This window comes from Camelina sativa, chromosome 15 (genome assembly GCF_030686135.1).
Source record: "Camelina sativa cultivar CO46 ecotype springtype chromosome 15, ASM3068613v1".
NCBI classification, from domain to species: domain Eukaryota; kingdom Viridiplantae; phylum Streptophyta; class Magnoliopsida; order Brassicales; family Brassicaceae; genus Camelina; species Camelina sativa.
Genome location: NC_141894.1, coordinates 15,266,606 through 15,288,649, shown reverse-complemented (window position 1 = coordinate 15,288,649; position 22,044 = coordinate 15,266,606). Strand labels below are relative to the sequence as shown.

Genomic DNA, 22,044 nt, shown 5'->3' with positions numbered 1-22,044 from the left:
ACTTGGACCAGCAGAAGTTATAAAACAAATAAAAGGATTTTACTTTTTTTTTTTTAATGTAGAGTAATAAAAAAAAAAAAAATTGATCTTCCATATACATGAACCAGCAAGCTCCCTCTCATTAGATGTCATGCGATGGACCGTGGCAGAAAATGCCAAAGTACTACAACAAAGAGTTACTGACGACAAAACATTAAAGGAGATCGAAACGAAAGAAAAACCGCACAAACTCTCCAGGAAACGCTAAGTTGTTGTGAAGTCGAGGTTGGTTCTTGATTGGTACACTCTTTCTGGGAGGGATTCATTGGAATGGAGTTCACTGGTTTGCTGCAGCATCGAACCTGAAGGTAGTGAAAAACCTCAAATGAAGAAGACAGGGTAAGGATGTAAAAATCGGTAAGCACGTTGAAATTTACCTTTTACGTGAAGAATCCAGATCTTCTTATGACTCCAGAATCATCATTTTTCTCCTCAATCTGATTTTCAAGTTCAAACATGTGAAAAAAGGGTGGGTGTATAGAAGAAACTAAGCAGATATGTGCTAGAACTCTTCTAATCTTTTCCTATTAAAAACCTCTGCACAATATAAAAACAACATTTTGCATTAGCGTGCTTGGAGAAGTAGTTTAGAGCTTTCTACCACATTAGGTTCTAATTAATCAGGCCAAGCAAGATGGAAACATTTGTTGAGAGATATTTCTATGTTCACACAAACTTCTTCTCCTAGAAAACAAAACCGCACCTTAATCTTGTCATCATCATTCGCACCCCATATTTCCACTGAGCTGGCTAGATGGTGGATTCTCTGTTGACTTCTCCACATCCTGAAATAAGAATCACACAACTCCCAAAACAAAGCATCCATGTTACTCTCACTTTTGGGAGGATTCATTGGACTGGAGTTCTTCACAGGTTTGTTGCATAAGTATTTTCTCAATAGCATCCATGAAGCCTGACAAGTTTTGCCGGGTCTGTAAATCCAACGAATTCGCTAGTTCCTGACGAGTATAACAAGAGACAAACTGTTTAACCTTAGCAGAACCAAAAGCACTTACATCTACAATGTTGCAAACTGTATTCAGTCTTAGGCCAATGGCTTAATCATTTTCATGATACTACTATCTTAAATGTTTGATTATTGAGAGATTAAATAAGACTGACAACAATGACCAAATCAAGAAGAAATTGTTGAGTTTGGAGAAACATAGTCTTACCTCAACTTTGCATATAAGGCTCAGAGAAATTCCCTCTGACTGATTGTCTGAGTTCTTGAGAGATGCAAGCTTCAATGGGGTATTCAGCATTGGCCAACCATCAGAGACCTTTAAAAATGCATCAATACCTCCAGCTATATGAGCCACAATTGTTTCATCTTTGCCTACAATAGGATCATAGGACATGATCAGATAACTCAAATGACATGAGTTAACTACGAAAAAAAAAATTCAGCTCTTAAACTGCTGAACGGGAAGGCTAACCTGATTGTTTTCGAACTTGTCACAATATATTTTCTCAAAATGGTTGAAATAATTCAATCTTACACTTTGGCGACAACCCACTGGACTGAAGATCTTGTGTCTAGCAACCTTACCTGCCTGCAGTTTTAAGATATGTTATGACACACTCCTTAAGATTAAACAAAATGTAACTTTGGTAATTGAGATACAGTTTCAGATTGATAAGTAATACAAATTTCAGGACATAAAGAAGCTAGAGCACAGACCTGAAAGAATCAGCAGCCTTGATGATGTCTCTCCTATGTATATATCATTGGAAACATCTGAGAGAGAAAGTAGATTTCAATTTTATTCACAAAAAGGAACAGGAATCAACAAACAGATACATTTATCTAGATCCATGCAAAACTAAAACATAACTGTCAGCAGTGAAAGAATGGAGAGTCTTGTTACCTCCAATTAAAAACATGTGAAAAAGGGGAAACTATAATTGAAAGGACAGTATGCTCGGGAAAAGTAGTTTAATACACTCTGCCACATTGGCTCTAATCGATCAGGCAAATCAAGAGTTGAAAAAACTGAAAGATAATGAAATTTTGTTGAGAAATATATACATGTTTCACACACATTTGGAATATTGAAATCTTGAAACTAAGGCTACATTTGGAGATCTAATAATATACAGTGCCTATAATAATTGACCACAACACTATCTAATACTCATATAATCCGTGCCACATTGTTTGATGTCAAGTGTCAAAAAGAGTCTTCACAGTTTCAACGAATATGATTCCAATTAGAGAATGGCTTGGGAGCTACCTTTGGAACAGGTTTCTTGACGGTCCCTGGTACTCCAAAAACATTCCAAAACATGAGAGTCTCGTCTGGTGCTGGTGCTGCTGAAGCCACGGTACACCCATCCGGACTCTGTGCCATATAAAGAACTCTTGATGTATGACCAGTGAGTTGAGCCATTTTCACCAAGGATGGGTACTTCCAAAGTGTAAGCTGATTCTGTGTATACCCATGTGAGCTAAGCAGTTCTCTTTCGTTTTTGCTCCATAACAGTGAACAAACTTGAGAGCCGGTGTCAACTGAGTTCAAGCAAGCCCCAGTGAGTGTATTCCAGAACTTAATCGTCTGATCTCTGCCACCACCACCAGTTGCAAGCAAACTCGATTGGAAAGGGCACCACGCAAGAGCTTTCACAGAAGCTCTATGTTGCTGAAACCTATGCAGCCATTGCCTCCTAGTTGAGTTGGAGGAAAGATCCCATACGTGTACCACACTGTCGTTACCACCACTTGCTAGTTGGCGTCCTGATGCTGACCACTTGAGACCACAAACCTCTTCAGTGTGACCCACGTAAGTAGCCACAATGGGTGATCTGATCCGCACATCATTGTTGATGACCCGTCCGTCCATTCCTCCAGTTGTTAGAATGTGATTGTTCCATGCCAATGAACCCACTCTTGACTGGTGACCACGTTTCAAAGTTCTTATCAGTCTACCATCAGAAGAATCCCACAGCTGCACCTCAGAGTTGTGAAGACCAACTGCAAGAGATTTACCATCTTGCGTCCAGTTAACGCATGTGACAGGTCCCTCCTCTTCATCAACGGTCACAAGCTCATATGTAAGATCAGTGGATGCATTGCGCAAGTAAACAGTGTGTCCCAAAGCCACGGCTAGAACATTAGCACTGCTCCAGTCCAACAAGTTAAGGTAGAAGTCATCGGCAATGTCAGGTAGGTCCAAGGTTTTCTCACAAGTCTGAGGAATGTATCTACGAGGCTTTACGGGTTGGTGAGGATCAGAAGAAGAAACAGAGTGAATACTACTAGTAGAAAGCAGAGCTTGAGGTTGAGGTTTGTTTCTGAAAGCGAGGATCCGGGTTCGATTCATATTCAAGATCTGACCTAATCCTTGTATGTAGGCTTTTCTGGATGGTGAAGTTACCTCATCCTGAACTTTTCTTCCTCCTTCGGTAAGAGCGTAATGAGCGTAGTCAAAGTCCATGGCAGACCTATTCGGTATAAACCGATCATAATTGTCCTTGGATCGCTTCCTGGGAAGGAAGTGCTCTTTAGTTGGACACGAACCTTTCATCATCATTACCAAACAAACAAACACACTCAGAAAAGAAACGAAACGAAACGAAACGAAACGAATCTAATCAAATAAAGACAGAAGCGAGAGAAGAGTTTCGTGTTGGAGGGAGAGCGCAATTTGTTGACGATCGAGACTCGAGAGAGAGAGAGCTAATGATGGAGATCGCAATTTAGGGTTTTATTTCTTTTTTGTTAACTGTGTGATTAATTATATAGATACACTGATATATAATAATACTACTACACGGAAAAAGGAAAACGTGGAAAAAAATCCCAAACGGTTAGATTAATAAACTAAAATCCACCAAATCTTTTAAAATCCTTTGTCAAATAAATACTCCAAGTAAGCATCTGTGAGAAGATTCATATAAATTTTGTTTGTCTAACTATAACTAAATCATCACTCAAGTCTTAATCCCTCAAGAAACAACAACAGTTACCAAATTACTTGAAAAAGAAAGCTGTAAAAAAGGGGTTCAAAGCAAACCTGAATCTTCAACAATCTCATTCAACTTCGTCTACATAAAAAAAATTGTGAAATTTTAGCCATCTAATCGAGATACTTAATTAGACCATAAAAATCCCAAATTTTATCGCAATTACTTGAAAACTGAAGAACAAAATCTTGGACCAGAGTCACGAAATCGGATTCTCCAATTACGGTGAACGAACTCGAGCTCATTCATGCGGCTTAGAGAAAACAAACACACAAAATAGATGAACAAGCAAGCACAAGGACTCATGAGAGAGACGAGAGAGAGAAAAAAAATTCAAAAAAAAACCTGCGAAATCGCTTGCGGATCGAGAGATCCTTCGTGGGTATCTTCTCCCATTGAAGAAAGCTTCAGCCTTGGCCCTTGGGGATGAAATTTTTCGTGCTACTGTTTCCAACTTCCAAGTGAAGAGTGTGTAGCGGTGAAGAGACAGAGACAGAGACAGAAGAAGAAAGAGAAACATATAACTTTGTAAAACCACCCCTATATTTATACTTTTGCTCTACATTAAACCCCCTAAATTATTTTTTGAGTCAATTAGACCCTAAGCAAAATATGTATCTAAATTTATTAAAAAAATCATCTATATTAACATTTTTGAAGTACATTTTGTGTTATGCCCTTTTAGTTTTACTTATTTAAATTTTTATTTACAACATTAACTCCTCAAAAATTTCCAAAAATAGTACCACCACAGATTTTGTTTCCTAAATCTATATTAACATTTTTGAAGTATATTTGATGTTTCACCCTTGAAGTTATATGTATTTAAAAACTTATTTACAAATTTAATCCCTAAAAACTTTCCAAAAATAACATCATTTCAGATTTTGTTTCCTAAATATTTTACTTTTTATTCCAACTAAAAATAAAAAACAGCAATCAATATTATATAGAGACATAAACTATGATATATTTTCCATTTTATTTTCTAAACCTGTTAGTTTTGATTCTTAACGCAAGAAGAGAACTTCGATTCCTAATTATTTAAATATTATAATTAATATATATATAAATTTAATAAAATTTAAAATATTATGAATATGTAAATTTAAAATATTATGAATATGTAAAATTACTATATAATATGGTTGTAAAAAGTACGTGTTAGAATTAATAAAATATTATTAAATATGTGATAACACGGATTAAATCCTCATTTTATTATTTGCCAACACTATAAATATTATAATATCTGACATATAAAATCAATTTGTTTTATCTAAGATTGTGTAAAATAATTAATTCATTAGAAAAATGTGACTTAATCACAACATATAAATGACTTATTATGTATTTAATCACATCATATAAATGACTTATTATGTATTTAGATCCCTTATATATTTGTTATAATAATTAAAAATCGAAATAGAATCTCAAACACTAAACAAAACAAACTAAATATAATAAACAAATAGTCATATAGTATATTACAGGTTAAAAAATTAATATAAACATTTAGTCGCACAAGCGGCCAGAAATTATGTTATTTCTCTATTTATAAAACATCCAATATTTAACAAATAAATAGAATATAAAATATAAATAATAATAAAACTATATGCACGCGGTATACCGCGGGTTAAAATCTAGTAAACTTTTAAAACGAAAAACTTTGTGGATATTCAGAAGCAGGAGCGGCGATGATTCCCTTCCAAAAAGCCACCTAACCCTAGATGAATTCACAATGATCGGTTGGTTTAAAACCAAAATCAGAGACAGCGTCGAGGAGTTTAGAAGATTGAAACTTGAGGAAAATTCAACCATTTCCGATTCATCTCCTCTCTCAATTCAACGGATTCCGACTTGAGAAAAAAAACACCGATTTTGGAATCGGTTCGTGAAATGAAAGAGAGGGGAAGAGAGGAAAAAAAGCTTACGTCGATGTTTTTTTTTTTCTTTTGTTAAATTCACGAACCAATCAGAGACAGACGCATGTGAGATAAGAATCGATACTAAAAATGCTTAATTAAGAATCGATTTTAACTTTATTATGTATTATGATTTATTTTTATTTTTAAGCAATCCTAAAAAGCCATTAAATACCACTGTTGTACATGCTCTTAGACCGGAGGACTCTATACAATTTTAACTTTGTAATAACTAATAAGGTTGGTTTGTTCTGTTCTGTTTAAAGATGCTCACAAGAATATAGAAGATTTTTAGCTTTTGAACTAGTACTTGAATTTTATTTATTTATATATGGATGATCAGATTAATTTTTGGTTATAAATAATTAATCAGCTTCCTAAACTAATATTTATATATATATTTTAAGTCTTGATGTCTGTCTATGCAACAAAGAAAAAAAAAAGGAAAAATTAAAGATAAGAGAGGAAGGTACAGTAAAACCTCTATAAATTAATAATATTGGGACCAAGATATTTTATTAATTTATAGTGATATTAATTTATCTATAAATTATTAATTATTAATTTACATTATAAGATAATAATTATTAATTTATAGATATATTTTTAACTGTTTAAATTTTTTAAAATTATGAATTGAGACAATTTTAGCAAAATAAGAGATTTTTGAATGTTGTAAATTTTATGGTTTAGGAATTGAACTTTTAATATTTAGAAAACATTTTTGACAATTAATTACAAATACTATAGACAAATTGACTTTTATATACACATGACATACATAAATCCAAATTTATGAATAGTATCAATTTTCCTATTTTAATAGTCTGTCAAATTATCAAATTGTAAATGATGCATAAATAAAAATTGAAAACTTTAAAATTTAACTATTTTTATGACATGTTATAGAATATTTTAGAGATATATAGTTATAGGTTGAAAATACAACATTACAATTGTTCTATAGAATTGAGCTTTAGGAGAAACATACATTATTATATCACTATATATATATATATGTGTAAATTTACATGATTATTAATTTATGATATTATTGGGACCATATTTTATATGGGGATTTCAAAAAAATTATTATCTTATTATCTTATCGAATTTTGTTAATTTTTACAGTGACTCGACTTGGGACCTACAAAATTTATTAATTTATAGTGTTTATTAATTTATAGAGTATTAATTTATAGAGGTTTTACTGTATAAGGCAACTTAATTTTATTTTTGTATAATTTGGTGCGTCTTTAGGTTTAGTTCTCCTATTAACTCTATGACTTGCTGAGAGATATATATATTTGTTATATTTCTCAGCTTTTGCTTTCAAATAGGGCTAGGCATTCGGGTTACCCGTTTGGGTTTGGGTATTACCCGTTCGGGTTCGGGTTAATGGGTAATGGAAAATAGAACTCATTCGGGTATTTTACTATGTTTGGGTTCGGTTCGGTTCGGGTAATACTGGGTTCGGGTCGGTTTGGGTTACAATTTTCAGAACCCAATTAGTACCCGAACTACCGGGTACCCGAAAAAATATAATTAAAATTAATAAAATTTAAATAAATTTAGTTAAAGTTTGACTTATGTGACAATATATTTTAGATATTTTGATTATTTTTGATATTTAGGTATAAAACTAAATGAAATATTCAAAATTATAATCATAACTTTAGGGTAATTGCATTATATTAATGATAAATATTATAAATATGTTTATATGTTCAGGTTTATTGGGTACCCAAACGGGTATCGGATATTACCCGATCCTAACCCGAACCCACGGGTATTAGAAAATAGAACCCAATAGAGTTTTATAGGCAAACCCGAACCCAATCCGAACCCGGTTTTTATGCCCAGGCCTCCTTTCAAACCCAATCCTGATCTCTAGTTTCTCTCGTTTTTGAAAGCTTTTTTGTTAATCAGGAGGAGATTCTTCAGAATTCAACAAGATATGGCAGAGTTTAGAACCATGACTCAAAACTATACTCACGGTATAATTGGAAAGACCGAATTCAATAGTCTTCTTTTGCGTGGGCTAAGAGAAAAATATCTTCGTGATCGGATGATTGATGAGAAGAAGACGAAAGAAGAAAACCCTAATCATAATGATCCAAAGGTTAGTACTGCTGCCGGTCCACGGATTAGGGTTAAACTATATAGTACCAACCCTAAAGAGAAGATGGAAGTCCATTCAGAATCAGAAGTGAAAGAGAAGTTGAATGACTTATTGAAGGCCATCGAGGAGAGACTAAGTTCTTCGGAGATGAGACTCTACACTTCCTTGTGTAAAGGCTTCCACTCCCAAAGATTCGGGTATGACAAATTCGTTACGTATCTTCTACAGTTGATAGAGCAACACAAGACTCTCTACCAACGCTTCATGCGACTTGCCTACTGTGACAAAGGAAAACAAAAAGTTGGAGTTGAAGAGACCCGACACGATCAAGACTGTCTTGGTGGTGATCCAAAGATTGGCCCGCAAGAGCGAGGGTGGGATGAGACCAACTTGGAGAGAAAGAATGAGAAAAGAATCTTGTCTCCAAAGGATTTGAACCTCCCTCTGAAGAAAAGGAAAAGGTCTAATCCTCAACGACGAGTGACACCTAACTATAGCCTTATCCCCGAGGAGCTACGGTCACCGGTCTCAGACCCGGTTCTGAACAACACGTGTGTTGTGAAGAGATATGATTTCGAGGGAGGTAAGGTGTTAACCGGAGTCGAAGAAGAGATGATTAAATGCGAAGATCAGATGTACGAGGCGGATATGTTGATGAGTGCTTTGAGATGTGCAGTGGACAGTGCGGAGAGAGTTATGAGGGGAGAGATGAGAGTGGAAGATCTTGGTGTGAAGTTTTACAGATGCCTTGAAGTGTTATATGATGGAGACATGTTTGAGATAGTGAGAGAAGATCACCAAAGAGCTTTACCTGTGATCTTGAAACGGTTGAATCAGAAACTGCGAGAGCTCACGCTTGCTCGAGAAAGCTGGAAACGTGGCTGGAAGAAAACTTTTAAAAGACTTTCTCCAACGCAAATAGATTCTGATGCACCAAAATCTGAAGTGAAGGAAACAACAATCTGATCCAGGGTTCTTCAATGTAATTTTTAAACAGATTATTTTGGTTTTGGTTTTGATTTGGCTTGTGTTTAATTGTGGAATGTGGACTTTGTGCTAAACAGCCTAAACTTGGTAACAAAAACAACTATGTGAAAATAGATTTCAGAATGGAATTTCAATCGGTTACATTTGGTTTTGCTTTAGCTAGTTGCGTATAACAGTCCTTAATTAGGCTAAAGTACTTAGTGTGTATTTGTTGTGATTTTCCTAAGAGTGAGCAAAAACAACCTTCTCTAAAACAACAGAACCAAACCGAAATTAAGTGATTCGTTTTGGTGTGGTTAAAGTTAAATATCTTTTGCAATATTAATATTTGCATGATATAATAAATCTTAACACTTTACAAGTATATTTTGCTTTTGTTAAAACGAATTGCAACATGTACATATTAACTTTGTTAACCTTTAAAAAGACCTTACCTTTTCTTCTAAATGTGACATTTTAGTATATAACACACACTTAACTTGCTATTTGTTTTTAAAAAAAAACTTAATTACATGAGTTAAGTTAAGTAGTACAGTATTGATAATTTTGTGGATGTTTTTTTTTTTCCTAAATTTTCAATCTCCATGGGATATCTAACTAATTAGACCCTTGCTATAAAACTAAAGTTTAAATAGTTGTAAAAACCATTTCAAATAAAAAATCGAATTATTACGATCACTATTTATTATTCTCTTTAAAAAAATAAGAAACCCCGCTTGTCGAGAACGGATTCATGTTTAACCAAGTCTTCAAGAATCCACAACTCAAAACTTGTACTTGTTTCCGAAACAATTTATATTTCACATTATATATTACTATACTAAATAAAAAATAAAATAATTATTAAAAATTAGTTTTCAATTAATCCTCTTATAAGCTCCAAGCTCCCATTTCTCTCATATGCATTAGATCCACCTTTACCGTCCAACTAGCGGCTATGGAATTTTGAAATATGGATAGAGAGTAATATTTTGAAACCCCAAACCGGACCGGCCGGTTAAATCGGTTTAACTGCGAACTAGAAGGTATCATGGTCCGGATTATACTTAAAACCTGAACACTTAGATATTTTATTAATAAAAGAAGATTGACTAATAAGAAAAAGAGAAAAATGGATAAACATTTCTCAAACAGTTTCTAAAATACCTAAACAAGAAACATTTTTTTATTTCTCTTTCCTCAATAATGTAATTCTAATATTTTTTATTTTTAATTAAAAGAAATCTTTCCACAAATCACCACTGGAAATGCTCTTAGAAAGTCGGATAAAACCTTAAAAACCTGCCTAAAATCCGCTAAACCATGGTTGAACCGGCTGTCAAACCCAACATATAATTATCAAACTTGAACGAGTAAATAGAGTGAAATAATATGGGGACCAGCTATATAAAGAAGAGAGTGTGGGACTCAATTGAAATTGTGGTTTTCTCTTTCAGTCCTTTCTCATTTCGAAAATTGAAATTGTCTCTTCTCTTCACTGCGCTTTCAACTTCATTACTACACACACTCTCTTCACTTGGAACAACAATAGCGCCAAAATTCATCATCAAGAAATTTTTCTTAATTTTATTTCGAAAAGAAAAAAACGGATTCTCCAACAAATTTTGTTTAATTAAAAATAAAATAATTATTTATTAAACAATTAAACTAATTTAAGGCCAGCCCAGTAATATTAACGTAAGCCTTAGTCCCGTGAAGAATATCCAACCCGATTCTGAATCGTTTATAGAGCAATAATCAAATGGATAGTGATTCAAGTCAAAAATACTGTACTATAGTATAAATTAAAAGTAATGACATTCTTTTAAAGATGAGGATTTATTTTATAGATGTATTTCAAATATACTATTATAGATTCAAAGTAATGACATTCTTTTGAAAATGAGAATTTATTTCATAAATGTATTTCAAAAATACTAATATAAATTAAAAGTAAGGACTTTCTTTTGAAAATGAGTATTTATTTCATAAATGTATTTCAAAAATACTAGTATAGATTAAAAGTAAGGACTTTCTTTTGAAAATGAGTATTTATTTCATAAATGTATTTCAAAATACTAGTAAAGATTAAGTAACGACATTCTTTGTAATTCTTTTGAAAATGAATATTTATTTTATAAATGCCGTTCAAAAAATAATAATATAGATTAAAAGTAATGAAATTCTCTTGAAAATGATGATTCATTTCATAATGTACTTTAAAGATACTAGTATAGATTAAAAGTAATGACTCTCTTTTGAAAATGATTTATTTCATAAATGTATTTTAAAAGTACTAATAAAGATTAAGTAATAACATTCTTTGTAATTCCTTTGAAAATAAAAATTTATTTCATAAATATCCTTCAAAAAATAGTAAAATACTAATAGAGATTGAAAGTAATGAAATTCTTTTGAAAATGATTAATTATTTCATAGATGTATTTCAAAAATACTAGTACAGATTAAAATTAATGACATTGGTTTGAAAATGAGAATTTATTTCATAAATGTACTTCAAAATACTATTATTTATTGAAAGTAATGAAATTCTTTTGAAAATGAGGATTTATTCCATAAATGTACTTCAAAAATACTAGTATGGATTAAAATTAATGATATTCTTTTGAAAATGAGGATTTATTTCATAAGTGTACTTCAAAAATACTAGTATAAATTAAAAATAATGACATTCTTTTAAAAATGAGGATTTATTTCATATATGTGATTCAAAATACTAGTACAAATTAAAAGTAAAAGTAATGACATTCTTTTGAAAATGAGGATTTATTTAATAAATGTGATTCAAAATACTAGTATAGATAAAAAGTAATAACTTTCTTTTGAAAATGAGTATTTATTTCATACATGTACTTCAGAAATACTAGAATATATATTAAAAATAATGACATTCTTTTGAAAATGAGGATTTATTTCATAAATGTACTTCAAAAATACTAGTATAGATTAAAATTAATGACTTTCTTTTGAAAATGAGGATTTATTTCATAAATGTACTTCAGAAATACTAATATATATTTAAAACAATGACATTCTTTTGAAAATGAGGATTTATTACATAAATGTACTTCAAAAATACTAGTATAGAACTATAGATTAAAAGTAATGACTTTCTTTTGAAAATTAGAATTTATTTCATAAATGTACTTCAAAATTCTAGTATATATTAAAAGTAATGACATCTTTTGAAACTGAGGATTTATTTTATAAATGTACTTCAAAAATACTATTACATATTAAAATTAATGATATTCTTTTGAAAATGAGAAATTATTTCATTAATGTACTTCAAAAATACTAGTATAGATTAAAATTAATGACATTTTTTTTGGAAATGAAGATTTATTTCATAAATGTGATTCAAAATGTACTAGTGTAGATTAAAAGTAATGATATTTCTTTTGAAAATGAGTAATTATTTCATAAATGTACTTCATAGATTAAAAGTAATGACCTTGTTTTGAAAATGAGTATTTAATTCATTAATGAATCGCTTGCGCTGCGGAAGTATCGATAGCTCGAGAGAGTAATAAACGTTGAATTCAAAAATCAACGAAACTAGAGAATTTTAGGTTGTAAAAGCAAAAGCTAGAAAGAAGTAAGTATATATATAGTTTAAGCAAGACTTAACAGGACTACTAATTAGCAAATTGGATTAGAAAAAGGAAGCTATAAAACAAAACCTAAAAGATGTAACCAAAGTATACAAATAAAAGTAAATTATCGCCTTCTACCTTTCTCTCTTTCTTTATATATAAACTAGATTAGGAACGCCCAATGTGCGGGTTTAGAGTTTTTAAAATAAAATAAAATTTAACAAAAAATAGAAATTAAATATTTTTAGTAAGTAAAAAATATCTATAAAAGTAAAAAGATACACTGAGGTATCAAATGTGATATTTGGTGTAAAAGGTGTGACTTTGTAGTTGAGACTATTAATCACATTTTCTTTGAACAAACTGGTAGTGTTGCGTTGGTAAGGAGCAAACCTTGTTGTTGGGGGCCAAGTGTCTAAGACGGAGCCCTTCCCCCCTGCATTCAGAGCTAGAAGCGTTGTTGTAGGCCAACCTAAAATTTCCCAAAATTTCTCCTTTTTAACGATATGAAGAAAACCATAGCAGAGAATGCCAAGATCGTGAAAGATGTCGTCATTTGCGGCTCAGTTCCTGAGAAGACTGGAAAGACCTACCAGCATCACCTTGCCACGATCGCTGTCAATGCATCCAGAGGGAAGAGAAGAAGAAGAAGAAGGCGGATTGTCTTGCCCATGTTTCGTGTTCTCTTATCTCTGAAGTTTCTTTTGTAAATTCCTTCCCTCCGCCTTGGGCAACTAACCGAGGAATTTCCTTTTAATTTATTGTTTGGTTGAAAAAAAATGTAAATAGATACATTTTTAGTTAAAGAAATAGTTGTAGATGAGTTCAAAGTTATTAAAATTAACTTTAACAAATAATATATATTTATTTCTTTTCGTAAGTAAAAACAATGTATAAAAGTAAAGAGATAAACTTTTAGTTATAGAAAATAATTGTTTTTTTTTTTTGCTATAATACACTAATGTATATCTATTTACAAATTTACTATCTACATTACCATTAAAAGTGTATTTGTACACACAAATATATTTTACTGTTAAAATATACTTTTTAGTCTTTACTACTACCAACAAATTGTCTTTACAAACACATTAAATATAATCTATTACATATCTCTTCACTTTAACATTTTTTATAGTTACAAAATTGCATTCGTTAATCTTACATAATCCTAACTTATATATTACAATATAATAGCATTCTTCTTGAATAAATTATTTGATTGGTGAAAAAAATACGAGACGATCTATTTTTTTTTTAACTTCAACAATCTCTTTCTTTATGAAAAGGTGAGTATTTATATTTTTTTAGAAACAGTAATTAATTGTATAACTAATTAGATAAAATAATATAATTTCTTTATAGTTTTAGATAAAATTAGGTTTTTTTTTTCTATTTTACTTTTATATTTCTGGTAAGTTTTGAATTTTTACATTTTTATTTTTAAAAAATTTTAAATATTTGGAATTGACATGTGTCAACATCTGAATGATATAATTGACACGTGTCACGATTTTGTTAATAAGTAACTTTAACATCAAACTTTATATAATAAGATATGTTAATCAGCTAAGTATAAGTCGATTACTTGTTTTCAAAAATAATATATATATATATATATAATTGTGTAATAATTCAATTGGTTATAAGAAAAATTCAACTATTTAAACTGAAAAAATAAATTAAATTAAACGCAAATTGAATTTTGGGCACTAGTTGATCTGAGACACTTTATTATAAAAATTCGTAAGTCCAACCATGTTAGAAAAATTTGCTTATAACAAACAATAATTTGTTCTGGAGTATTGAAATCTTTCATATACAGTATGTATATAAATCAAATTAAAGTACTTGAAAAGCTAAATCTCTAAACAGAACATCTCTAAAGACTTAAACAGAACAAACCAACCGGTCCAATACTTGACCATCATAAATTGAACCGGAATTGTAGTTAGCTCCATTTCTGAGGGTCTAATTGACTAAAAATATAATTTTTGGGTTGAATGTCGAATAAAAGTATAAATCTAGGGGTGATTTTACAAGGTTATGTTTTCTCTTTAACCTTTCCCATTTGAAAATTGAAATCTGTCTTCTCTGCTTTTCAACTTCACCGCTACAACACTCTCTTCACTTGGAACAGTAAGCGCCAAAATTCATCATCAAGGTTGAAGCTTTCTTCAATGGAAGAAGATACCCACGACGGATCTCTCGATCTCCAAGCGATTCGCAGGTTTTTTTTTCTTCCTCGTCTCTCTCGAGTCCTTGGTTTTTGTGTTTGCTTGTTCATCTATTTTGTTTTGTTCTCTCTCAGCCGCGTGAAAGAGCTCGAGTTCATTCACCGGAACTGCAGAGGCGAACCTGGAGAATCCGATTCCGAGACTCTGGTCCAAGATTTTGTTCTTCAGTTTCAAGTAATTGCGATAAATTTAGGATTTTTGTGGTCTAATTAAATTTGGGATAGATGGCTAAATTTTTCACATGTTTATGGGATTTGTGTAGAAGAACGTGAATGAGATTGTTGAAGATTACAGCGATGTTGAAGATTCAGGTTTGCTATTTGCTTTGAACCCTTTCTTTGTGAGAATTTAGTAACTGGTGGTTTAATTTAGTAAATGTTAGAAAGATTTTATATGAATCTCACAGAGGCTTACTTGGAGTATTTGAGAAAGGAGCTTCATTCTGTGGAGGCTGAAAGTGCCAAAGTTTCTGAAGAGATTGAACGTCTTTCTAGGTCTCATGCTGAAGGTATTATGTTAGTTTTCTTCCACTTATTTCATGTTGAAGAAGCATGGTATCTATGTCCTACTTTATTTATTTTTACAATATGAGTTTTTCTTTTATGAGTTTGTTAGATTCTAGTAGGCTGGAAAGGGATCTTGAAGGTCTTTTATTGTCTCTGGATTCTATGTCATCACAGGTTACTGTCTTGAATACATTGTTCATTATAATTCCTCAGTGAGAGTTATGTTATTCTTATTTTTGAGGGTTATGTGATTCTCATTTTAGGATCCACCATCTAACAGCTCAATGGAAGTATGTGAAGTGAATGATGATGACAAGTTTAAGGTGCGGTATTTTATTGGTTTTTTTAGGAGAAGAAGCTTGTGTGTGTAGAACATGTATATATCTCAACAAAATTTCATCTTTTCACAATATTATCTTTCAGTTATTTCAACTCTTGATTTGCCTGATCGATTAGAGCTAATGTGGTAGAGTGTACTAAACTACTTTTCCCGAGCACGTTGAGGCAAAAAGATCCTATCTTCTTTGTTTATATACACTCACATGTTTTTTTCAGATCTTTGAACTCGAAAATCAGATGGAGGAGAAAAAAATGATTCTTAAATCATTGGAAGATCTGGATTCTATACGTAAAAGGTGATTTAAATGTTCTTTCAGATTTACACCCTTACCCTGTCTTCATTAGAGTTCTTCACTTCTTCTACCTTCAGGTTTGATGCTGCAGAACAAGTTGAAGACGCATTGACAGGCTTGAAGGTGCTCGAGTTTGATGGAAACTTTATTAGGCTCCAACTCCGAACATATATTCCAGAACTAGACGGCTTGCCTGGACAGCACAAATTTGAACACACTACTGAGCCATCTGAATTGATCCATGAATTGATAATATACCTGAAGGATAAAACTACAGAGATTTCAAAACTGGAGGTAACGACACTCTCCGTTCTTTCACTGCTGACTGTTATGTTTTAGTTTTGCATGGATCTAGATAAATGTATCTGTTTGTTGATTCCTGTGAATAAAATTGAAATCTACTTTCTCTCTCAGATGTTTCCAAATGATATATACATAGGAGACATCATCAAGGCTGCTGATTCTTTCAGGTCTGTGCTCTAGCTTCTTTATGTCCTGAAATTTGTATTACTTACCAATCTGAAACTGTATCTCAATTACCAAAGTTACATTTTGTTTAATCTTAAGGAGTGTGTCATAACATATCTTAAAACTGCAGGCAGGTAAGGTTACACTCTGCAGTGCTAGACACAAGATCTTCGGTCCAGTGGGTTGTCGCCAAAGTGCAAGATAGAATTATTTCAACCACTTTGAGAAAATATATTGTGACGAGTTCGAAAAGAATCAGGTGAGCCTTCCCTTTCAGCTTAAGAGCTGAATATTTCTTTCGTAGCTAAATCATGTCATTGAGTTGTCTGAGCAAGCCAATTGACTGCATGTTCTATGATCCTATGGCAGGCGCACCTTCGAATACTACGACAAAGATGAAACAATAGTGGCTCATATAGCTGGAGGTATTGATGCATTTTTAAAGGTCTCTGATGGTTGGCCAATGCTGAATACCCCATTGAAGCTTGCATCTCTCAAGAGCTCGGACAATCAGTCAAAGGGAATTTCTCTGAGCCTTATCTGCAAAGTTGAGGTAAGACAATGTTTCTCCAAACTCACAACACTTTCTTCTTCCATCATAAACAAAGGTCCTTTCTGTTGGTAAAAATAAGGATGGGGTGTTATTAGTTCCTTCTCCTGGTCGTTGCTGTCAGTCTGATTTAACCTCTCAAAATCGAACCTCTCAGATAGTAATAGCATGATTAAGCCCTTGGCCTAAGACCAAATACAGTTTGCAACATCGTAGATGTAAGTTCTTTTGGTTAGCTATACTTAACAATTTGTCTCTTGCTCTACTCATCAGGAACTAGCGAATTCGTTGGATTTACAGACTCGGCAAAACCTATCAGGCTTCATGGATGCTATTGAGAAAATACTTGTGCAACAAACCCGTGAAGAACTCCAGTCCAATGAATCCTCCCAAAAGTGAAAGTACCAAGAAGAGCAACCTACCTTATTGTTGTCTTGCTTTGTGTTATCTGCAACTTTTGGAATTGTAAAAATTCTTATCTGTTAGTTACAATGTTACATGCAAACCTCCCATCTATCATAAACTTCCTCAGCGTATTCTGAACTCTTACGTATTCGATTCACGTGTATTGAAAGTACGCGATCAAATATGTAAGTTTGACATATATGAGGACCAAAGATGCAAATATAGCGAAGTAAGTTAATGTTAGTTTAGATAAAAAAGATTCGACCTTTTTCTTCTTCTTCTTCTTCTTCTTCTTCTTCCTTCGTCGTCTTAGATTTCTCAGAAACCCTAAAACTGCAAATTCAACCTTCGATTTCACCATTCTGCTGCTATTTTTAGTTATTCGGTAATGGAATCTTAGGCTCTGCTTCTTTTCGATTGTAATTCCCGAATTAGGGATTTAGCTCTCATCTGAGATTGAAGAACAAAAAAGTTGGTACTTTTTGGTTTTGATGGCTTCAGATCGTGGTTCAGCCGCTGCTGCTGGTAAGCCCTTTTGGATGAAACATGCGGAAGATGCGAAAATCAAAGACGAAGGTGAGAAAGACGCTGCGGCAAAAGCAGCCTTTGAAGCTACATTCAGAGGTGTAGACCAAACCACGCATTTGATTGAAGCTGTTGCACCGTCTTCCGTGGTACATCAGGAATCTGATAGTGATTCGGATGATGATGAATCTGATTACTTGTCGAGGAAACCAATTGGTCCTGTGGATCCTAGCAAGTCCACAGCTTCGGGTGCTGGGGTTGGTGGTGGAACGGCTTGTGTGCCTTGTACATTTGTTGTTGTCACAAAGGATTCAGATGGAAGGAAGGTTCCTAATGGTGGAGCTTTGATTAGAGTTAGAGTGTCTCCTGGTGTTGGTGTTGGTGGTACTGATCAACAAGGAGTGGTTAAAGATGTTGGAGATGGGAGTTATGCTGTTACTTATGTTGTGCCTAAGAGAGGAAACTATATGGTTAATATTGAATGCAATGGGAGTGCCATCATGGGAAGTCCCTTTCCTGTCTTCTTTAGCCAAGGTAAAAATCAATACGATCACAAGACTCTTTATGTATATAGAAACTTTGTTTGATTGGTAAAGGTCTTGACTTTATGGAATTCTGAAACAGGGTCTTCTTCGACTGGACTGATGGGTTCTGCTCCAGCTTCATATTCGAATCTTATAAATCAAACCATGCCAAACATGCCGAATTACACAGGTTCTGTTTCGGGTGCTTTCCCGGGGTTGTTGGGAATGGTTCCAGGCATTTCCTCTGGTCCTTCAGGTGGTGCTATTTTGCCTGGAGTTGGAGCTTCGCTTGGGGAAGTCTGTCGGGAATATCTTAATGGTAGATGTGTGAACACTACTATGTGCAAGTTAAACCATCCTCCTCAGAATTTGCTGATGACTGCTATAGCTGCAACGACAAGTATGGGTAACCTAAGTCAGGTGCCTATGGCTCCTTCTGCTGCAGCGATGGCTGCTGCGCAGGCCATTGTTGCCGCACAAGCCCTTCAAGCTCATGCTTCTCAGATGCAAGCACAGGCTCAATCAAACAAGGGATCTTTAGGTATTGTGCCTTTCAATGCTAGTCTCTCCATATTTATCTTTCGATGTCAAGTTGAATCTCCAGTAGATATTTATCTAGTTTTCTTTTATTTTGTGATACACATGAGTTAAAGTAGCTTCTGATTTAGGTTCTCCAGAAAGAGGAGAGAAGGGGGATTCATTGAAGAAATTTCTCCAAGTTAGCAACCTAAGTCCATCGCTTACAACTGAACAACTTAGGCAGCTATTTAGCTTCTGTGGCACAGTAGTTGACTGTAGTATAACTGATTCAAAGAACCTTGCCTACATAGAATACTCAAATTCGGAAGAAGCAACAGCTGCTTTGGCATTAAACAATACGGAAGTCTTTGGTAGACCATTGAATGTTGAGATTGCAAAATCACTTCCTCAGAAACCATCTTCAAATAATTCTTCGTCCTCACTACCAATGATGATGCAACAGGCCGTCGCGATGCAGCAGATGCAATTTCAACAGGCTATACTAATGCAACAAGCCGTGGCCACTCAGCAGGCAGCAAATAGAGCTGCCACCATGAAGTCTGCCACCGAGCTTGCAGCAGCTAGAGCTGCAGAGATAAGTAGGAAACTGAGACCTGATGGAGTTGGAAATGATGAAAAAGAAGCTCATCATAAGTCTAGGTGGGCTTCTAATACAAATTTTATAGATGTTTCTCTCGAATACAAAATTTGAAACCTGAACTGATAGTCACCTCTCTTGTGCAGGTCGCCATCTAACTCTCCTGCGAGGTCGAGATCAAAGTCAAAATCACCAATTAGTTACAGGCGAAGGCGGAGATCTCCGTCCTATTCACCACCGTTTCGTCGTCCAAGAAGTCATAGATCGAGATCACCATTAAGGTATCACCGGCGATCAACTTATGAGGGGAGAAGGCGGCCATATAGAGATTCTAGGGATATTTCTGAAAGTAGGAGATACGGTAGATCAGATGAACACCATTCTTCCAGTTTAAGGAGAAGTAGGAGTGTAAGTCCCAAAAAGAGAAAATCTGGAAAAGAAGATTCAGAGCTGTCAAGACATGGGCGCGATAGCTCATCACGTAGAGATAAGAAATCATCTCGTGCTGTTTCACGATCACCGAGGCGACGTAAGGAAGAAAACAAACTAAAACGTAGAACACGTTCAAGATCTAGATCGGCGGAAGATTCTGCAGAGATGAAGGATGAGGCTAGAGATGAGGAACTGAAACATCACAAAAAGCGGTCGAGGTCAAGATCTCGTGAAGGTAGGAGTAAAACCAGAGACGCATCTCGAAATTCTGATGAAACCAAACAGAAACACAGAGGGAGGACTAGGTCCAGATCATTGGAAAATGACAATGGTTCTCATGAGAATGTTGATGTTGCTCAAGACGATGATGATCTGAATCTCCGCCCCAGTAGGCGCAGGTCAAAATCTTTAGATGAGAACTATGATATGAAAGAGAGGAGGGGAAGGTCCAGGTCCAGGTCCAGGTCTAGATCATTGGAAACGAAAAACAGGTCTGTTGGGAAAAGTAAGCTGGATGAAGACAGAAACACAGGATCACGTCGAAGGAGGTCCAGGTCGAAATCAGTGGAAGATAAGCGAAGTTATAACAAGGAGAGTCGGAGCAGGGACAAAAAGTCCAAGCGTCGGAGTGGAAGACGGTCGAGGTCACCATCAACTGAGGGTAAGAAAGGGAGAGATATTAGGTCATCCCCAGGATATTCTGATGAAAAAAAATCAAGACGTAAGCGCCACTCCAGGTCAAGATCAATAGAGAAAAAGAACAGTTCAAGAGAAAAAAGGTCAAAACGTCATGAAAGATTGCGGTCCTCATCTCCTGTTAGTTCAGAAGAAGGTCATAAGATCAAGAAAAGACACTCTGGATCAAAATCTGTGAATGAGAAACCCCACTCAGATGATGAGAAAGTTGACGATGGAGATGCAAATTCAGGTATGTTTATCATAAAACGAAATAGTTGTATTTTTTTTAATGGAGAAGCATTGTATCCATATTCTCATCATGAGTGTTCTTTAACGAACTCGACAGATTCTAGTCCGCTGGAAAGGAACAGTGAAGGTCTTCTATCGACACTGGATTCGATGTCATCTCAGGTTACTGGATTGAATAGATTACTATTGCCTTGTAATTCCTGAGTAAATGTCTTTTTGCTGGAATAGAAAAAGCTTTGTTTTGAGAGTTGTGTGATTCTTATTATAGGATGTGGAGAAGTCAAAAGAGAATCAACCATCTAGCAGCTCAGTGGAAATATGGAATGCGAATGATGATGAGAAGATTAAGGTGCGATTTTATTTTCTAGGAGAAGAAGTTTGTGTGAATGAACATATAAATATATCTCAACAAAAGTTTCATCTTGCTAAGGCAAAACATGAGTAATTTCCGTAGTGGTTACAGAGTTAACACATATATTGCACCCTGATACTTTCTCTTGCATGTCACTGGTTGTCTTCTTGTTGCTTTATATTGTACAGAGATTTGTTCATTTCCTGTTAGAAAAAGATTGGAGCTATACCACATATCTGCTTAGTTTCTTCTATACACCCTTTTTCACACGTTTGAACTTTAAAATCAGATGGAGGAGAAAAGGATGATTCTGGAATCATAGGAAGAAGATCTGAAGTCTTTACGTACGTAAAAGGTAATTTCAACGTGCTTGCCGATTTTAAATACTTACCCTGTCTCCATTTGAGTTTTTGACTTCCGACTTACTACCTTCAGGTTCAATGCTGCAGCAAACCCGTGAACTCCATTCCAGTGAATCCCTCCCAGAAGTACCAAGAACCATCCACAACTTAACGTTTCCTGGAGAGTTTCTGCGGTTTTTCTATTCGTTTAGATCTCCTTAATGTTGTTCTTGGTTTGTCGTCAGCAACTCTTTGTTGTATTACTTTGGCATTTTTTTGCCACGGTCCGTCGATGGAGCTTTGCTGCTTATGAAAGAACCAAAAAAATTAATACTTTGACATAGAAATCCCAAACTTTTTTGTCCCTTAACTAACTTCTACTGTCCC

General features: G+C 34.1%; 4 protein-coding genes across 32 annotated transcripts; 3 read left to right on the top strand and 1 right to left on the bottom strand.

Annotated features, from left to right (window-relative positions):
* Positions 1-17: 17 nt before the first annotated feature.
* LOC104746912 (cell division cycle 20.1, cofactor of APC complex-like) lies at positions 18-4,523 on the bottom strand. Of its 15 annotated transcripts, none has more exons than XR_015582556.1 (10): positions 4,351-4,523; positions 4,172-4,258; positions 4,056-4,086; positions 2,277-3,559; positions 1,724-1,780; positions 1,479-1,595; positions 1,215-1,378; positions 743-998; positions 417-576; positions 18-341 (listed from the first exon to the last, which is right to left on the bottom strand). XR_015582556.1 is itself a non-coding variant. In XM_010468460.3 (4 exons), exon 4 carries the CDS (start codon positions 3,474-3,476, stop codon positions 2,235-2,237), a length of 1,242 nt encoding a protein of 413 aa, XP_010466762.1. In that variant the 5' UTR covers positions 3,477-3,559; positions 4,056-4,086; positions 4,172-4,258; positions 4,351-4,523; the 3' UTR covers positions 2,025-2,234. The 15 variants fall into 15 exon arrangements, 4 of the variants coding, with proteins under 4 accessions (XP_010466762.1, XP_010466763.1, XP_010466765.1 ...); XR_015582555.1 differs by having other exon boundaries at positions 417-476; XR_015582558.1 differs by having other exon boundaries at positions 2,277-3,525; positions 4,351-4,496.
* A 3,313-nt stretch (positions 4,524-7,836) lies between these two features.
* LOC104748513 (paired amphipathic helix protein Sin3-like 3) lies at positions 7,837-9,024 on the top strand. Its single transcript, XM_087487153.1, has one exon. It carries the CDS (start codon positions 7,894-7,896, stop codon positions 9,022-9,024), a length of 1,131 nt encoding a protein of 376 aa, XP_087343279.1. The 5' UTR covers positions 7,837-7,893.
* A 5,676-nt stretch (positions 9,025-14,700) lies between these two features.
* LOC104746911 (uncharacterized) lies at positions 14,701-17,570 on the top strand. Of its 2 annotated transcripts, none has more exons than XM_010468458.3 (12): positions 14,701-14,871; positions 14,953-15,052; positions 15,141-15,189; positions 15,285-15,386; positions 15,494-15,558; positions 15,648-15,707; positions 15,940-16,019; positions 16,094-16,310; positions 16,431-16,486; positions 16,615-16,743; positions 16,854-17,037; positions 17,308-17,570. In XM_010468458.3, the coding sequence occupies exons 1-12, from the start codon at positions 14,822-14,824 to the stop codon at positions 17,431-17,433; spliced, it is 1,218 nt and encodes a 405-aa protein (XP_010466760.2). In that variant the 5' UTR covers positions 14,701-14,821; the 3' UTR covers positions 17,434-17,570. The 2 variants fall into 2 exon arrangements, with proteins under 2 accessions (XP_010466760.2, XP_010466761.2); XM_010468459.3 differs by having other exon boundaries at positions 14,720-14,871; positions 15,144-15,189.
* Positions 17,571-17,662: 92 nt separating this feature from the next.
* LOC104746910 (uncharacterized) lies at positions 17,663-22,027 on the top strand. 14 transcript variants are annotated; one of them, XM_087489095.1, is made up of 9 exons: positions 17,663-17,824; positions 17,941-18,498; positions 18,589-19,029; positions 19,157-19,667; positions 19,752-20,965; positions 21,062-21,126; positions 21,233-21,313; positions 21,606-21,671; positions 21,752-22,027. In XM_087489095.1, exons 2-8 carry the CDS (start codon positions 17,979-17,981, stop codon positions 21,636-21,638), a joined length of 2,865 nt encoding a protein of 954 aa, XP_087345221.1. In that variant the 5' UTR covers positions 17,663-17,824; positions 17,941-17,978; the 3' UTR covers positions 21,639-21,671; positions 21,752-22,027. The 14 variants fall into 14 exon arrangements, with proteins under 14 accessions (XP_087345221.1, XP_087345219.1, XP_010466758.2 ...); XM_087489098.1 differs by having other exon boundaries at positions 17,703-17,824; positions 19,166-19,667; positions 21,766-22,027; XM_087489097.1 differs by having other exon boundaries at positions 17,703-17,824; positions 19,166-19,667.
* Positions 22,028-22,044: the final 17 nt, after the last annotated feature.

Excerpts from the sequence above, each read along its gene's own strand:
- LOC104746910 (XM_010468454.2), top strand. The coding sequence starts at position 17,931 with ATGGCTTCAGATCGTGGTTCAGCCGCTGCTGCTGGTAAGCCCTTTTGG. Across the intron at positions 18,499-18,588 it reads TCCTGTCTTCTTTAGCCAAG|GGTCTTCTTCGACTGGACTG; the intron begins GTAAAAATCAAT and ends ATTCTGAAACAG. Across the intron at positions 21,127-21,232 it reads TGGATTCGATGTCATCTCAG|GATGTGGAGAAGTCAAAAGA; the intron begins GTTACTGGATTG and ends TTCTTATTATAG.
- LOC104746912 (XM_010468460.3), bottom strand. The coding sequence starts at position 3,476 with ATGGACTTTGACTACGCTCATTACGCTCTTACCGAAGGAGGAAGAAAA.
- LOC104746911 (XM_010468458.3), top strand. The coding sequence starts at position 14,822 with ATGGAAGAAGATACCCACGACGGATCTCTCGATCTCCAAGCGATTCGC. Across the intron at positions 14,872-14,952 it reads GATCTCCAAGCGATTCGCAG|CCGCGTGAAAGAGCTCGAGT; the intron begins GTTTTTTTTTCT and ends GTTCTCTCTCAG. Across the intron at positions 16,020-16,093 it reads CTGGATTCTATACGTAAAAG|GTTTGATGCTGCAGAACAAG; the intron begins GTGATTTAAATG and ends TTCTACCTTCAG.
- LOC104748513 (XM_087487153.1), top strand. The coding sequence starts at position 7,894 with ATGGCAGAGTTTAGAACCATGACTCAAAACTATACTCACGGTATAATT.